We start from the raw sequence: 18,396 nt of genomic DNA on the forward strand, positions 1-18,396 counted from the left end.
ATATAGCACCATGCTTAATGATCACCCATGACATCGCTGCAGGCATGCGTAACAAAGAGCACGTGCAAAAAGCTGAGAAGGGGGAAAGGAGGAAGCTGCATTGCCTAGGCCTGCCTGGAAGCTTCCTGAAGCTGGTGAGAATCTTCTATTGACTCCAGTAGGCTTTGGCTCATGGCCAATGGGAGTAAAATCCACGGCTTGGGAGATGATTATCTCCAGTCAGCAAGTTTGATTAAAGAATCCCTTCTGACCCATGGCTGCCTCTGCTGCTACTAGCAATTGCCTTGGAAAGGAGCTTGTCTGGAGCATTGGTCTCCGGCACAGCCCTCACGGAAGGAGATGGGATAAAAGGTTAACAAATGGCACGCTGCAGGGGGTGGGAAGAGCCAGTCCATGCAAAACTTGGCCTATTATTAAGATGCTGCCACATGGCCCATTCATTAGCCTGAACTGCTTGAGGCTACTGGCCATATGGTTCTTTTCTGCGGCACACCTGCGCTCAGACCTTTGCAGCAGCCAGGAGGAGGCAGCTGGACAGACATGAGCACTGTGTGCAGACTGCCCCCGGAGATCCTACCTGAGCCTCCCCTCCTGGGGTCTCAGGAGGAGGATTCGGAATTGGGGAGCCAGGACACAAGCTAGATTGCTCCCTCGCCCCTGCCACTTTGTGGAGGCAGATAACATCAGGCTTCCCCATGCTGAGATGAGTTCCTGTCTGCATCCTGTAAAACTTGCCCATACCGGTATTGCCCTGGCCTCTTCTTTTGTCATTCAGCGTTGAACGCATTCTAAAACAATATGCATTTCCTCACCTTTTGGGGGCGAAGCCAGACTTTAAGGCACCTGCTCCCCTACTTGGTGTTAACTTTGCTTGTGCCAATCAGAAACGAACACAAACAGGTTTTGGGCCCCGTCCCCTATGACACTTCTATGATGTCATAGTTGGTACTTTAGGCCGGCCTGCCATGTGCAGGCAGGGAGAGGAGAAAGAAAAACAAATCCTGTGTATCCTGTGTACACCCGTAACCGAGCCTGATCACCTCGAAGCCTCTCTCTCAGCTCACGTGTATCAAACAGAGTTTCTACGTTTGCCGGTCGTTATGCGTTGGTTTGTATTTGTAAGTATCGGTTATTACTGAATGCTGCATCTTTGTTTATAAATATTGTTAGTAGATATTTTAGTCATTGTGTGTTTTAAGTTTCATTAACTCTATTAGCTAATCATACGCTGCTCCCTTACCCCTTGTAATTATCCCCAAAACTTTAAATTGATTAATTTTAGTCATGTGTGTGTCTGCAGTTTGCATCGTGACCCATACTCTACTTGCATCCCTTACCAATATAGTCTATTGCCACGTGCAGCCTGGTAAATAACAGGCCTGCATTTTTCTTTCGCCCCTGTGTGCCCGTGGCAATTTACACCCCACACTCCAGTCTTAGCTAGGGTGACAAATCAGGATAGGGGGTGGGGAGTAATTGACACCTATATAAGACAAAGCCCCAAATATCGGGATTGTCCCTATAAAATTGGGACATCTGGTCACCCTAGCCTTAGCTCACACAACAGATGTGCTGGGGCAAATTCAACCCTGGTGTAAGTGGAGGTAACTCCCACTGTCTTACATGGTAATAGCACCTGGTTTCTCTGGGGGCTGAGTTTGGCTCACGGATTGTAAACCAGCTGGGGACATGTCAAGACAGAAGATGTAGCTGGTACACAGAAAGGAAGAATGGTCTAGTGGTGAAAGCACTAGCCTATGACTTAGGAGACCCAAGTCCTTGCCCACCACAAACTTCCTGAGCAACCTTTGGCAAGGATATGCCTACACTACAGGCATAGATGCAGCCTACGTCGATGCAAGGGGTTTTTCTCCTCTGAGAGGGGGTAACGAGGTTGACAGAAGAATTCTTCCATCAACCTAGCTGCATCTACAGTGCAGTTTAGGTTGACTTAACTACATCACACAGGGCATAACATTTTTCCACAGCCTTGAGTAATATAACTAGGTCGACCTAAGTTTTAGGTGTGGACCAGGCTCAAGTCTCTCTCTGCCTCCGTTCCCTTCTATACACTGGGGATAATAGTACTGCCCTACCTCACAAGGTGAGGAGAGGAGAAATGCATTCAAGATCCTTGAGGGGGCCACTTAGGGATCTGGGGCAAAATCAGTACTTGGTCCTGCTAGTGAAGGCAGGGGGCTGGACTTCATGACCTTTCAAGGTCCCTTCCTGTTCTAGGAGATAGGATATCTCCATATATTATTATTAAAAAGATTGTGAGGTGCTCAGACACAAAGATAATGGGGGCGAAATAAGCACCTCAGGTAGATGGGAATTCCAGCCTGGTCCCAGCATAACAGTTCTCTACCAGGAAAGAGTCTGATTAGCTTAGCCAAAATCCATTCACCTCTGAGCTGTTTTGCTGAACACTTCTCACAGTAGCTACAGTGCCAACAAATGCCCCCTGAAAACTGCAGCAAGAACGCCTCAGAAAGGAATGACACCTACACCCAAAGAAAAGCTCTCAGCCCACAGGCTACTAAAGCTCTTGGTGAACTACATGTGCACAGATCACATTCCCCACCACTGAAATGCAGCCACCACTTGGTGTGGAACATGGCAGCTTTCCAACAATATGCAGCAACACTGCACTATGTCTCAGGATAAGTAGTAAGGAAGAATAGTTTATCCCATATAAATGCCTTTCAATCAGTAAAATATCTCAAGCAAAACTGCAAGGGGACTTCCAGGTCTGATTGGTTGGTTACTCAAGCTGGAATCTGGCCAACCCACTAGCTTTAACACCTCTCTACTTGAAAAAAGGGTCACAAGCTCTTTAATGCACTTAGACCTTGGATTTAGCGTCTCACTTGTGCATATAAAACACCTCCACTGACTTTGTGGGCTGCTGGCAAGTTGGACTTGATACAGTGTAAATAAAATTACTATAATATTACCCAGACACCTGTTGAAATCAATGGCAATTTGTGTAGTAAAAATATTCTTTTTGCATAATCTGGATTGCAAAGACAAATGAAAGGTTATTAATAGCAGCAGCAACATATGCTAAGGCGCTGCTTTGCGGATGTAAATATCCTGATCATCTCCAAAATGTGTTTTCTCCCCCTTGCTTATTCCCGGCATCTTTATTAGCAACTCTGTGTTGTCTGCTAACATTGCCATGTCATCTGTAAATTCTGCATCCCTTGGTACTTTTGTTCTTATCACCACCTTTAAACAGCTGGTAGTGAATATCTTCATTATGACTTTGGCTGCTTAATGATTTTCTTCGACCAAAATAAGTGTCTTCCTAAGAAACCTCTCTCAGTGAATCACTTGTAGCAGATGTCACAAGATGCAATACATCAGGATAGGCCTGCGATCTGAGCTAGAAATAACATTTCCTACAGCTGATATTTATAACACTATCACGGCTGTGCTGCGCGGAAGCAGGATTCTTCTGCAGGGCCTTGCAGGTCAGCTTCCTGTTGGAGGAGTTTGGGTATATTCTAAAGGCAATTTCCTTCGATTACACATACACACCCACCATGAGACAGAGGCAGGCACAAGCAGCGTCCGTCTCCTCTTCCAGAAATCTCAACCCACCTGCCAATGCCTATGTTCCCAAGAAACAACCTCATCCCAAGAACTGCCTTCAAAGATAAAGTACTGAGCAAACTCGGCAGTATCTGCCACCGCTTGTATCTGGCAAAGACCAGCGTATCATGAACTAACACCACCACAGCACTTCTTCAAAAACTAAAAGCTCACTCACACACTGTGGAAAAAGAATGATTAAACTATGTGTAACAGTGCCCTCCGGTGACTCCTGCCTTAACAATACCGAGAGTCACAGCGTTCCTATAATGCCCACCTATATTGCACTCGTATGGCACTTTTCATCAGAGGATCCCAAAGCACTTTACTAAGGTAGCTAGGCATTATCATGCTTGTTTTACAGGTGGGGAACTGCAGCAGCCAGAGGATAAGCGACTTGCCCGAATTCACGGTCAGTCAGTGATGGTGTCACAAACAGAACCCAGTTTCCCTGGATCCCAGCTCTATGCCCCAAACACGACGCCATGCTGCTAAGATTGGCTTACTTTATATGTAAACAAAGATATCATTAGTGTTTGACAGACCGTCTGGGAATAACCAATTACTCTGGACTAGCGAGCTGATTGTGCAGCAAAAGGAAACATGAGCAACAGCTGTAACAATGTGAATGCAGCCCTGAAAGATGATCTGGCATAATTTCCCTAAGAACAGCAAATACTATAGCAATAAGCAATAATATCTGATCATAAAATCCATGCACATGCACTCTTTGCAGTGTATTATAAAGGAAACAGAGTAGAAGATAGTTTTTCGATCTGTTTTGCTGTCTAAACTTCTGTTGGTGCCCAGACACCATGGTAATGGGTGCAATACACAGACTTGTTTCACTGGAAAGTTGCAGGCTACTGGGAAGTAGAGGAGAGAACTATGATGTTCCAATAAATCTATAGTGCATTCCTTCCCGACTAGCAAAAAGACATTATGCTACAGTTACTTCTGAGCCGATAAAATGCACCAAACTGTGATTTTTTGGGTTTTTGCCTTTTTTCTCCCCTCCAGTCACTACCCCCTAACTCTTTCTTCTCCTCAATTTGCATAAGTGCTTTGACACCTCATTAGCAGCTCAATTATGAACAATGAAAACCATCTGATGAAAACAAACTCAATGGAACAAAGGGTTGTACTTCTCAAAGTCTCAGGCAGATTTTGAATCATGCGTAGCAAGCAACCTGACTACAGGAATAAAAATCCGGCATGTTCCATTGACACTGATACCTCACAGTGAGAGATGGACACAGCACCCCCTAAACATGCACAAGCTCATCTGGGAAGTATCATTATCTCTGCAAAACAGTATAGGCACAGGGAGCTGGAGTGACTTATCCAAGGTCACAAGGAAGCTCAGAGCAGCGATGAAACCAAAGAATCTTGCTTGACTCCTAGTTCACGGCTCCCTTCCACCCCTAGGCTGACAGACAATAGAAGGGCCACTGATGACAATCAGCATTTGTACTCGAGGCTTAAAGCCCACTTCTTGGCAATGTTAGGCTGTTGGTGTGCTGAGCCCACTGCTGAGCATGCTGACCAATGTTGTCTCCATGTTTTCCTTTGCTCCCCTGTTTGTTTCCATCTCTTGTAAGCTGTCTGGGGCAGAGACTGTCTTTGTGCTCTGCGTTTGTACAGCCCCTAGCATTGCAAAATGGGGTCCTGGGCCATGACTGGGGCTCCTACAGGCTATAATAATAATTCTGTGGCCCTCAGAGTATAATTGTCTAGTGCTGTTCCTCCCTCCAGCTGGTCTGGTGTGCCACCAACTACCCCACTGGGAGAGATTTCTCCTTTGGCCTTAACTTTCTAGCTTCATCCCTTTGATCCATCAGGGACTTTATTTCTCAGTCACAGCCCCTTCACTGGCTTCTCCTGCCTTTGCATCAACTTTTCCCTGTGGCCAGAGCACAAGGCAAGGGGGCAGGAGACATGGCCTGGGCTTTGCTGTTCCCTTCTCTGTTTCTCAGCGTCCCCGTCTGTAGGCCAGGGATCATGCCCACTTGCCCGTCAGTGGTTTGTGAGGCTTCTTTCACCCCTGTTGGCAAAGCGCTTGGTGATCCAGAGATAACAGATATTGCAGAAGAACCAAGAGTCATTATAGTTTTATAAAGGACCTTGCAAGTGCCCCCCGCCCCAACCAGCATCTCCAGTCATGTATGTGATGGTAAGGGCTGGCTCCACACTACTCCCATCTCTCCTGGAGAACCCTGACATCTCCCCCTCATTACCCACTCCGCTGGTCCCCTCCAGTCCTGCTCGCTCACTGCAGCTTTCGCAGCCAGCGATCAACAGGCTGATTATCGCCTCTCCCTCGCTGGTCTGTGGGGACTGGAGTTGTTTTCCTCAGCTCCTCCGAAATCTTCCACAACTCCCCGAAGAGCTGCTGTAACCAGGCCACTGTTCTATTCCCCTTCACTGCAATCTGCGTCTACTCCCTCCTCTAGGGGCTCTCTCCCTGGTCTATTCCTCCTTGTTCTCTGCCAGTCAGGGCAAAGCCCAGGATGAGCCTTCGGCCCCTCTCTCCTGGTGGAGAAGTCCCAGTGCAGCAGGTCCCGGCCCGCATGCACCATCTCCGGCAGCTGGAAACACCAGTCCCAGGGGGTTTCTCTCTGCACCCCTAAGCCTTGTGTCTGCATCACTCCCTCGAAGGAATCCTCGTTCCTCTTTGCTCCTTATGGTTTTGATTTAGCAAAGCACCAGAATTAAACACACTGTTCTGCTCTTAAAAGCAATGATGCAGACAGCGGGTTTTCTCCCTGCATTCTCTAAGCCTTTAGAGATTTAGAAGAATCTCTAGGAAGGAGACGAGATGTAGCCATTTTTAAGAGAGTAACTGAAGGCTTCTGCCTCCTGGGCTGAAACCCTGGTGGAGTCCTTACTCAGTCTTTCTCCCCTTCTTACTCAGGCAAAAAACTCCCCCAACCTCAGGAAGAGTTTGCCTTAGGCTGCACTCCTCTGGAAGGAGGGGAGTTGCCTGCTACAGAAGCAGATGGTTTGAAGGGGGTGTCTAGGAAATAGAAGGTTAGAGTAGATTACTGATGGCGTTTTAAAATGGGATTGGACAGAGGGCTGGAACCGCCACTGTAAGGAGCAAACCCACACTGTCCAGAGAATGGACCAGGTGGGAGCTAGCAGGTCCTTCTAGAATGTCTTTCTATGATCACATTGGAGACATTCCTATATTGGTGGCAGGGTTGGGGGTCAGGCCAGAAGGCTGAACAGGTCTGTTCCATTTCTCTCTTCTCTCTGAACTGATTCTACAACAGAGATCTAGTGGGGGGGGGGGAGGAGAGGGAGGGAGCAACTTGCTCTGATCCACTTGGCCACCTCCTGCCTCCTCCAATCCCCCTGCTGTTACCTCTGAAACTATTGGGGGGCAGGGTTGGGAAACACCCCAGTGTCAAAGGGGAATGGTCAAACTGAGCAGAGCAAAAAAGAAAGGCGGCGATGAAATAACATCAGGCTAGAGAAGGTAATCGAACTGGAGAGGAGACTCTGGGCTACTCCAGAACAAGGCTGAAGGGAGTTACTACCCGCTGAAGGGTGGGTAAATTTCATTATTCCCATTTTACAGGTAGGGAAACTTAGGCACAGATGAGTGAAGTGACTTGCCTAAGCTCACACAGTGAATCGCTGGCCAAGCCAAGCATTGGAGCCACATCACCTGACCAGGCATTACCACAGCATCATCCTTCCCCTCCAGGCTGTGCCAATACCCACAGTTCATACCCAGCGAAGGCTGAGTGCTGTTACCCATCATTGGGAATATTTCCTTGGAGCTAGGTGAGAAGTGCCGCCATAGGAACAGCTCTGCGAATCCTCTCTGCAGGAGATAATGTCTAGTAATAGACATTTCCCTGAGTTTGTGCAGGATTCCTGCAGGGCAAGACTTGCATTTCAACAAGAGAGGCTGAGTGCAAGATGTGATCAGCAGCCTGTATCTACCTGATGCATCACTAGCATTGCTGTGTCATGGTCAGCAAGGAATCTCACAAGCCAGGAGGGAAGCTTTTGATACTTAGGCCCATGTGGGGCAGTGACCTTGCCCTGCTGGGCTGAGTAGACGATTCCTGACATCTCTTCACTCAGATCATCCAGGGCTTGGCGAGATGCTGTTTCAGTGGTAATGTTATTTCCCTGGAAAAGCCAGCTGGGAAGGGTTCTGACCTTCGCAACCCCAGGGTCCCTGTATTGTATCTTGCACGGACACCCTGTTCACAGCACTTACTGCTCCAGGAGTAAAGGCACCAAAGCTTCTAAATCATCACTGTTATTTCTATGCCAAGACATTAATCTAGGTGTAGAGGGGCATTCCAGATTCATGCATCAGTCAGTGGAGATGGGAGGTTAAGGCACCGGACTTAGACTCAGGAGCTGTGTGTCCAAATTCTGGCTCTGACACTGACTTCCTGCGGGACCTTGGGCCAGTCCCTCAACCTCACTGTGCCTCAGTTTCCAATCCCTTAAATAGGGATAATAATCCTTCCTTCACCTGTCTTTTCTATTTAGATTGTAAACTCTGAGGGGGAGGGGCTGTTCCTTACTGTGTGTATGTAGAGTTCCTACCACAATGCGGCCCCGAACTCAGTTGGGTCAGTTAGGTGCTGCTGTCATACAAATAACCACCAAGCATTAACTGCTCTGTCGCAAGCAGGAAGAGCTTATTAGTTCTTGCATCTTTACTAGTGGAAAAATAACCACATCTGGCAAACCAGCATCAGCAGTTTTGCTGCCACCTGTTATACTGTAAGAAACATATTTTTAACTTTAGCTGCAACAAGACAAACACCAGCTGGCCCACTGGAAACCAGTTTAATTGATTCCATGGTGTCGATGAGAAGGACCAGGATGGGCTTGGTCCTCCCAAATGACTACTGAGTGGGGGTGGGAAGTGGGTTTTAGAGCCCAAAGTCTAACATCCTGAAATCCTAGCAGCTGATCTCCCAGTAGCCAAGGAAAGAGATGCAGAGCCCCTGAGCACTTTGCTCCTGCATGCATCTCTGCCCCCGCCACTAAATGCTCCAATTTCTATTGTCAGGATGAACAAAGAGGACCCGATAATTAGAGCAGCAAATAACCCAAATCCAGCTAAAGTTGTTATTAACAGTTTGGCTGGGAGCTCAGCTGAATATTGCACTTATGTCACTTGCAGACCGGAATGGTTCAGCAAGACAACGCCCAAGCAGAGGACCTGTGCCACCAAACCCAGGTTACACGAAGACAGAAAAGAGTAATTTGGGGTTAACACATGCTCAGAGCCACCAAAGCCCAAATTCTGCCACTTTGCCAGCAGTTTGGATCTCTGGATTCATACCAGGCAGATTCTGATCTCAGAAGTGGCTGTATAATTTCCAGGGTAACTGCAGTGACTCCAGGGGAGTTACTCCGGGGTGATCAGGATCTGGCTCACATGTCCACAGCCTGAGTTTAGCCAGATACAGGCAGGGAAGCATAGAAGCAACAATAGAGGGCTGTGACCTTTCTCAAAGAGAAGACCACATCCTTCTCAATGCGGGACCCTAAAAAGCATCGGCAGCTTCCCGGGGGTCCTCCTTTCCTGGAAGCGAGGCTCAGCACGGCCGGGCAATATCAGCTCTTAACCAGTCTCCTTCCCTAATCATCTCCTTGTTTCAAACTTTGGGCCTGATCCTGAAACTCCCATGGGCTTCAACACCTGCCAGGATCGGGCCCCTCCTCATTAACTACAGGTCGCTGCTGATCCAGCCGCCCCGTTCAACGCAGCCGAACATCCTCGGCTCTAAAAGCGGGTGGGGAGGGGTTAATCTAGCCGCAAACACCCGCATGTAACAAAGCGCTGCCTTGTGCGAGCTCAACCCGTCCCGCTGCGGCTCCCGCTCCGGAGCTGCACGAGGGGGGCTGGCCGGCCGGAGACTCACTGGGCAGCGGCCCCCGGCGCGCGAGCCTGGAGAGCCCGACCCCCCCCCCGGCGAGCTGAGCCGCGAAGCCCCCGCCCCGAGCCGGCAGAGCCGCCGCAACTGGTGGCTCTTTGCGGCCGGGGGCGGTCCCTGCCGGGGGCTCTCCAGGCGAGCTCCGAGCCCGGGGCCCGGCCACTGGGCAACTTACTGCAGTCGTCGGACTCGTAGCCCTCGGCGTCCGCCGCCGCCGCCGCCTCCTCCTCGGCCGGGCGCGGGGCCGGCTGCTCGGCGGGGCCGCTGGCGCCGTACGCCCCGAAGAGCCGGTCCACGTCCTCGTCCTCGTCGCGGGGCGGCTCGGCGGGGCTGAGGGGCGGGCGGCTCGGCGGGGCGGCGGGGCGGCTGGCGGCGGCGGCGGGCAGGCCGCGCGGGAAGCGGGGGAAGTAGTCGGAGATCTGCTTGATGGGCTTGATGGGGCCGGGGCAGACGTCGATGGCCATGTGCTCCTGGATGCTGATGGTCGCTCTCTCCCCCTTGCGGAGTGTCATGCAGGCGGCTGCGGGCGGCCGGGCGGGCGGGACGCGCCCCCCGGCGAGCGGCGGCGGCTGAGGAGAGGCGGCCGGGCGGGCTCTCGGGGGCAGCTCGGGCGGGCGCTCTCGCCCCTGCCAGCCTCGCCGCGCACCGCCGCCGCCGGCCGCCCTGGCAGACAGCGCCCGCGCGCGCGGGGGAGCGGGAGCCGGCTCCGAGGCGGGGTGTGTGGGAGGGGAGGGGAGGGGAGGGGGGGCACGCGGGTGATGTCACCGGCTCGCCGCCAAGCGCTGCACCGGAATGCGGGCCGGGGCAGGTGTGCAGCCCGCCCCCCCCCCCACCGGGGGCAGGGCACGCGGCAGGCTCGGCCCCGGCTCCCCACGCGCCAGCCCCGTGAACGCCCCTTCCCGCGCCCGGCGGAGCCCGGGCTGGAGCAGTCCTGCCCCGCCTTCCCCTGCGGCCGCGGGGACGGGGGCTGAGCCGGCGCTGCCAGCACGCGGGGAGGCTTCAGCCCACTTGGGACGCAGCCCCCTGGCCCGGGCTCGGCAGCAGCGGGAGCGTCCGCCTGGAGCCCCGCTCCGGAGCCGGTCCGGGCAGCGCGGGGCAGGAGCCCTTCGCGCCCCTCTTGCCGCCCCAGCACCTAGGCGAGGCACCGGGGGCCTGGAGGGAAACCCCAGAGCAGCCCCAGGCCGCTGAGCCAGAGAAGCCCTGATTTTCCCAAGGCCCCAGAGGGAGGGTGGTCCCTGCAGGCCTGCCCTGGGCTGGGCGCCTAGACGCACCTTCTTCAGACGGGCCTTGGGGGTAAGTGCCCTGACACCCCGTGAAACAACCCCGCCGTTCTGCCTACTGAACAATTCAGCTTTCCGGCGGCGGGGGAGAAGCGTTCGGGATTGTCCTGGAGTCACGGGGCAAACAGCGCCCCCAAAGCCTAACTGACCTGCTGCACGTGTGAGCCTCTCCCTCTCCTGAAACAGCCAAACCTGCCCTTGTTCCCACCTAGCTGATGCTTTGGGGATAACATCAGAACTTCCCCTCCTTGCCCCCATCGCCTGCTCTCTGGGGGGTTCCCTCTTCCCTGTTCTGGCCTGCAGCACTGAGATGGTTTGTGGTTTCAGGGCAAAGAAATCAATGCTGCCCTTTGGTTCCTACCCTAAGGGTAACACAGCCTGGGCTGCAACTGCAGTTCCCGCACTGCTATGAGACTCAGAATATGATCACTCCAGTTGACCACGGTCCACATGGAAGCCTGAGATACAGACTGTGTGTTTAAGGGATTTAGACTGAGACCCCCTATGGCTGGGGGCCAGATGGACAAGGTCACACTACAGGAACATTACAAACAGCAGGAAGGGGATTTGCTTCTAGGCTTGGTTCTGGCAGTATGTATTCATTTCTCCAGCGCCCATTTCTGGGGGCAGCATGTGAGCTGCTTTCGGACTTCAGACAGAATTAGGCCTGAGGTCTAGAAAATGCAGCTATTCTCTCATTCATTATATATATATATATATATATATAAAGCCCAAATAATCATTATTTGTATTACTAATGCCCCCTTATTCTCAGTGCTTTCTCACAGAGCTTACCTTCCAAACAGACAAGAAAGGGAAGATTTTACAAATGGGAAACAGACACCACAGAGGTGAATGACTGGCCCAACCTGACACACTAAGCCTCTAGCTTAACCTTAACCAGAAGGCCATCCTATATCTCTATGTAACCTAGAGTAGTAAATTTATGATTCTTGGAAGTCTAACCCACTTGGCAACGCCAGGATCAGGGGGCAAATGGGGGACTCCCAAGCTCCCAGGAGAAGCAGCTGAGGAAGTGCTCAAAAACTCTGAGGAGGAGGTCAGCATCGAGCCCTAAGCATGATAGGACTGTCACTACCCACCACGATTGGAAGGGTGTGAACAGCACCATGGCTAGGACTGGGTTCTGCAAAGAGGGTGGAAGTAGGAGTGGGATCAAATTAAGAAAAGGGAAGTTGAGGTTAACTATTCCCAGCTCTACTACATTATGGGATTGTCTCCCAGAGGGAAAGGGTGGGAGCCCTGTGCTGGGGGCCTTTAGAACTGGGCTGGACAAAGTATTAGAAAAATCTCTTGCTGGAAACTCCCTAGATAACCTAATAGATCTATTGTCTGTGGGACTGATCCAAAGCCTGTTGAAGTCAATGGGAGTCTTTCCATTTATCTTAATGTGCTTAGGCTCAGACCTTATGACCTGCAAACCAAAGTACAGGATTATTTACAATAAACTCTTCCTACCAACCAACTCATCCCCTAGCATTTCGCTCCCTCGGCCCCACTTACACAGGCTGGAATGTCCAGGCCATAGCATACAGGATTATACTAGAGTACTGTACTCAACCAGATTTGCCATGTGCTTCTTTGAGTGTGGATTAGGCTGGCTACGTAATCAGGTAGCAGACCTGACCTACACACATGCTGACAAGCCAACAATACAGTAGGTAGAGACACAAAAATAGTGAGAGGTATTAATTGGGCCAGGAGACAAAAGCAGGCTTGGGGATACAGAGCCAGTTTCCAGGTAAAGCTTTTAATTCCCACCGTCTGTCTAATGCCTGGAAAGTAACATTATTTGACCCCTAGCTCCAGCAGCATGATTCACTGCTACCGTACTGCACAGACCCTCTTTCTTTACTGAGAGGGGTGAATGTTCCCTTCCTAATGAAAGGGAGGAAGATACGTGATCATTTAAATATTACAGGGCTGGCTTCAGCAGCCTGACAACTCTTCAGTAAAAGAAAGAGACTCTCAGCACAGACACTCCCTGATCCTATTGCATTGAGAGAGATCCCATCCTGGGAAAAGTGGGGGAGGGGGACCTTTATCCCTTTGAGAAGGTGAAATTGACCAAAGCGAAATTGACATCAAAGCTGTAACCCAATGATGGAGAAGTAAGTACATCAACCCTAATGTACAGCTGTCTCGCCCAGTGGTGTATATTGTTGGCAATTACAGCACCAGCTCAGTACACAGGGACTTGCAGGTCAGCAACTTGTATCGCTCCTCAGAGTGACACTAAGCAAAAGCAAGGTTCAGCAACTAATTTCAGATCCAGTCATTGATCGATGTGCAGATATCCAAAGCAAAGAGGTCCTCTAGTAAGCAGAGGACTGGGAGTCAGTCATCTCTCCAACTCTGGCACCGATTCAGGACAGCAATTCAGCACATGCTTAACTTTAAAGTGAAGTGTTATCCTGAATGGAGATGGATTTAAGCACATGTGCTTTCCCAAATCAAAGCCTCTGCCACTGGCTCAGTCTGTGATCTTGGACAAGTCTCTTAAAATCTCTGTACCTTAGTATCCTCGTCTGAAAAGTACTGGAAATACCTTACAAGGCTGTTATTCTTATTTGTATTGCTGTAGCACATGGGAGCCCCAGTCATGGAGCAGGCCTCATTGTGCTACGCTCTATACAAACACAGAGCCCAGAGACCATCCCTGCCCCCAAGAAGGAACAAACTTCAGCTGAAGCCTGCTTCCTAAATGAAGAATATCTCTGTGGCAAATTTCAACCTAACTTTCTCATTCAAAAAGTAGGGCCAATTTCTGCTCTGTTACTCCAGATTTACACCAATGAAACTGATTGTGGAATCTAGTTCACTACATTTCTTTATGTTATGGCATTTACAAATGATCCTACCACTTACCATGGAGATGAGAGGTAGTAACATTTCTAAGGGATATTTATTTACCGTTGCATTAGACATAAGCTCTGGGGATCAGCTTCTCTGGTGAAAACCAAAACCATACACACCAAGAAACCACCTTCCTGCTGTGCTTGGTGGGGCTAGTCAAGATCACACATGGTTAGAATGATTTGCTCAAAACTGATCCCACATTAAAGTTTTTACCATAAGGCATCGCTACAAATAATTTACATTCCATCCAAGGATCTCAAAGCACATTGAAATATAATTGTCAAGGAGGGCTCACTGCACACTTGTGAGATAAGGAAGTAGCATTTGCCTCATTTTACAGCTGGGAAAACTGATGCACAGACTGGTGACATGACTTTCCCAAGGTCATGCAGTGAGTCAATGTCAGAACTTGAGACCATAACCTAGCAAGTTCCCAGTCCCCTGCTCTAGCCACTTCCAGGGCTGGATTAAGGCCTAGGCACTTTAGGCCAGTGGCCCCTGGGGCTAGGTGGTAATGTTAGAATTTAATCTTTCCTTAAAAGAGTTTTTAGCTTTCGTGGTTGCAAAGAAAAATCTTGAAAATGTGACCCAAGCACAACTGATGCAGTATTGTCTGCCTGAGTCCGCAGAGAGCCTGAAACAATATCTCTGAAATGTGTGAACTTCATAGCATATTGCAGAAGGTGCTAACACCAAGATCCACTGCTCTGGAGGGGCCATCCCAAGAGAGGATTCAATGCGACAGAAGAGTGCAGTGAGCCTGGCCCACCCTCCCAATCAGATCCACCCTAGCTGCTGCCCCACTACTCTCAAGGGGAGGGAGACCCCTTCTGCCACCCCTGCCTCTGCAGGGGTTGGGGAAGGCACCCCACCTCTAGCACTGTGGATGCTCAGCTGTAGGGAATGAACCTACTTCCACTGAAGTCAATGAGAGTTTTGCCATCCACTACAATAATATCTCGATGGAGCCCCTTACATGCACTGCACATATCCTACCTGGTTAAACACTCATTGCATTTGCTAAATAAATCAGTAGGAGCAAGTAGGAAACTTGGTTAAATTATCCCAAGAGGCTTACTACAGGCTCCTCGGCAGCATTGTAAACGTGGCATATCCTGACCCCCGTCACTCTGTGCAAGTAATACACAAAAGGTATCCATTCTCAAACATGCCCAGCTAACCACCATCATTTGACCAGATTTAACCAGTAATTACTGGCTGTGAACAGAATCACTGTGGTAAAATACAGCCCACGCTCCTTTGCAAAACAGACACAAACAAAACCCTTTTGAAAAGCCAGTCACAATGCAAACTGCTGCAAGAAAGAGCCCTCTTTGCACTCCTCATCACTGCTTAAGATTCATAAACATGGGAATGGATGAAGGATTTTTTGCTGCTTTCCTACCACCAGATCAGTCAGCAAGGACATGGGAGAAAGCATGAGGACATGCTGGTTTCTGCATGTTCAGTGCCATTTGGGATGATCCCAGATTAGCCAGTGACTCACTATGACCATATGTTTAATGGCAGTGTTGCCAACTCTCACAGTTTTATCGCAAGTCTCACAATATTTGGTACTTTTTTTTAAAGCGGGAGCATCTGGAATCCAGTGATTACATGAGAATCTCAGCTCTCCATTTAAAAAATAAGTTTTTAGCCCTCCTGATTACAGAGAGAAGCTTGAAAATATGACCCGATTTGACCCACATGGCTCAAAAAACAAAAGATAATTAAAAAGAACCCAAAGATTTTTTTTAAACCTAATACTTTTTAAGCCACTCCTGATTTTTGAATGCTCAGAGTTGGCAATACTCAGCACATGTCATTCTGCCAGTTTAATACCCAATGAAATCCAACACCTGGGAATATGATCACAGCAGTGCTCATAAACTAAGTGGGGTGGGTTTAGTTAGTATGTGAATGGGCAACCTTGTATGCCCTAGCTCCCCTGGTGACAGTGGGTGCTCCATCACTGCCTGGCTAGATACCATCTCAGTTCTCAACAAGTTCCTTTCCCCGCAAGCCAACAAACAGCCTTATCTTGCTTTTCCTGACTGGAGGCATGCAGCCAGGGAGCTTGAGAGAGATGGATGTACTGAATTTTAGTGCTTATTTGTCAATAGTCAGAAGGTGCCTCTGGTTATCATCTATACAGGGCTGGGAGGCAGAAGGAAGGTGTTCAGAGGAAAGGTTCCAGCCACGTGGCATGTGACGCTGCAGCCTCTGTGTGCGCGTTACTGCCACTGACATCAGTGGCACTATTACCTGCGTGCGGACAATGAGATCTGGAAGCTTCGCTGCAGCTGAAGGTCTGAGAGTGTTTCAGGAAGAAGTTTCCTTGTTAAGATTTTAGTTGCCCAGCCATTTCAGTCTGAGACAGGCTGGATTATGACATGTAAATTATCAGTGCTGAAGAGCTCAGGAGAAATGGCAACAGTCTTAACTAAACACTGCCTCACTGGTTCGCAGTGGGAGTGTGCGTGCTGGCCCTTGATCCTTATGGACTTGCACGCATTGCTTGTCACAGAGAAGGTTAAAGCCAAGAGAAATCGATCATGAGGACAGGCTGGAGGAAGCTCATGGCAAAGAGGACAGCAAGATGGTACCTTGTGAAAGTAGCTTCACGCCAAGATGCCCAGGGACCTGTCTGGGAAGGCTCCAAGTTTGCTGAGAGCAGCTGTTGGATCTTTTGCTCTTTACACAACAAAAACAACACGAAGGAACCCCAAGGGCACAACCAGGTCCCAAGTACCCATGTTACCTATCTATACACAAACATGCCAGGCTGGTTATGTAGACACTGCTGCTCTGGCAGAATTCTGGAGGTTTGTAACACATAGAAGACTGAGCGCTACTCCAAGCCTCACAAACTATTTAAAGAAAGAACAGGAGTACTTGTGGCACCTTAGAAACTAACAAATTTATCTGAGCATTAGCTTTCGTGGGCTACAGCCCACTTCATCAGATGCATAGAATGGAACATATAGTAAGGAGATATATATACATACAGAGAACATGAAAAGGTGGAAGTTGCCATACCAACTCTAAGAGGCTAATTAATTAAGATGACCTGTTATCAGCAGGAGAAAAAAAACTTTTGTAATGATAATCAAGATGGCCCATTGCAGACAGTTGACAAGAAGGTGTGAGGATATTTAACCTTGTTGATGACGAGAGGCATCAACTAATCCAGCTCTCAGTCAATGCACAATGGTTCCCTTTGTCCAGCCCAGTTTTAAATGGCCCAAGAAATGTCTTCCACAGAAGACTGTTCCATGGTCTAATAACTGATCTTCAGTGGTAGGAATATTTTCCTGATAGCCAGCCTCTTGTTCCCGCTTCAATCCATTGTGTCCCCTTCAGTTATACCCTATCTTGACCCTAGTTCCTTAGCAATGGCTTTGCTGGCCAGCACTGCTGTCATAGAGTGTGTCTGCTTCACTCTTTTCAGTTGCTGTGTCTCCTTGCCTTATGGAACTGTAAACTAAATTGCAGAGTAAACCTGGTGTGTCCAAGGGTAGGGAGAGAGTACTGCATAGCATCAATTCCTGCTAGGCTAATTTCATCTGCTCTGAGCGCATCAGCCAGCCGGAGTCAGCATTCAATGAGATTATCCAGCTGACTTCTCTTAGCAGGTTTTTTCCCTGTATTTCCCTCTTACCCTCCAGCCTTCCTCTCTCACTCTCACTCCAGGAGGATGACAGCACTATTTTTCGTTTATTTTCTGGCAGGAGGGATAGAAACCCCACATTTACTCTGGAATCAATGCCACCTACAGGGTGTGGGTCAGATAAATAGCAGCACCCTGGAAGGAGCAGGGTCTTTGTACAGGTGCATAGGGCCCAGGGGTGAGATTGGGAAGTGATAGTATCATAAAACATAGCATAGCATTGTGGGTATGGCCAAATGTCCAGAATTACTGGATGTCCAGCAACCAAAGAGTTAACAATGACATTTAGGGATTGGCCCTGCAGCCATGGAAATCAATGTGAATTTTACCCCTGATTTCAGGAGACCAGGCCCTTATGTGATTATTGTTAGATTTCAAGAGTAAACACCCATTGAGCTGAATGGGGGCATGCAGTCAATTTATCCCTCTAAAATCAATTCGTTGTGTCTGGTTTCCAGACTCAGATTGACCAGCACTGGGTCACATTGAGCAGGATTTCCACCACTCATTTTCCATGATGGCCTCAGATTTCAGAAACCTGCTGGTTTGGGAGATCTGAATGTTAGACTCTTGGGCCACATTTTCAAGTGCTTGGCTCCACAAATTGGGACCAGATTCCCAAAAGAGCCCAGTTCCCATGTAGGTATCATGGCCCCTCCATTCACCACAGCGCTTAACCATACACTTAACTTCAAGCATCATTGGCTTTACGGGAACTTAAATGCTTGTTTAAATGCTTTGTTGAACAGGGACAGATTTAAGCATGTTCTTAAATGCTTTACTGGACTGAGTCCCCTCCCCCAGAATAATCAGCACCACCGCCATCTCTTATAATAGCACTTTTCATCAGTACTTTTCAAAGTGTTTTACAAAGGAGGTAATTATCCCCATTTTACAGTCAGGGAAACTGAGGCACAGAGAAGGGCAGTGCCTTGCCCAAGCTCACTCAGCAGGTCCATGGCAGAGCCAGGAACAGAACCCATGTATCCTGGGTCCCAATCAGTGCTCTTGCCACTAGACCAGATTTTCAGAAGAGCTCCTTGGAAAATCT

General features: G+C 49.3%; 1 protein-coding gene across 2 annotated transcripts in view; it reads right to left on the bottom strand.

The window, feature by feature from the left end:
* The window catches only part of DOC2B (double C2 domain beta), a 130,760-nt gene extending 120,676 nt beyond the window's left edge, over nt 1–10,084 (bottom strand). Inside the window, exon 1 of one of the 2 annotated variants that reach the window (XM_044993720.1) lies at nt 9,691–10,084. In XM_044993720.1, the coding sequence (XP_044849655.1) occupies nt 9,691–10,027 (337 nt within the window). In that variant the 5' untranslated portion in view covers nt 10,028–10,084. The remainder of the gene's footprint in view (nt 1–9,690) is intronic. The other variant, XM_044993721.1, reaches the window with a different exon arrangement.
* Nucleotides 10,085–18,396: the final 8,312 nt, after the last annotated feature.

This window comes from Mauremys mutica, chromosome 19, assembly GCF_020497125.1.
Source record: "Mauremys mutica isolate MM-2020 ecotype Southern chromosome 19, ASM2049712v1, whole genome shotgun sequence".
In the NCBI taxonomy this organism is placed as follows: domain Eukaryota; kingdom Metazoa; phylum Chordata; order Testudines; family Geoemydidae; genus Mauremys; species Mauremys mutica.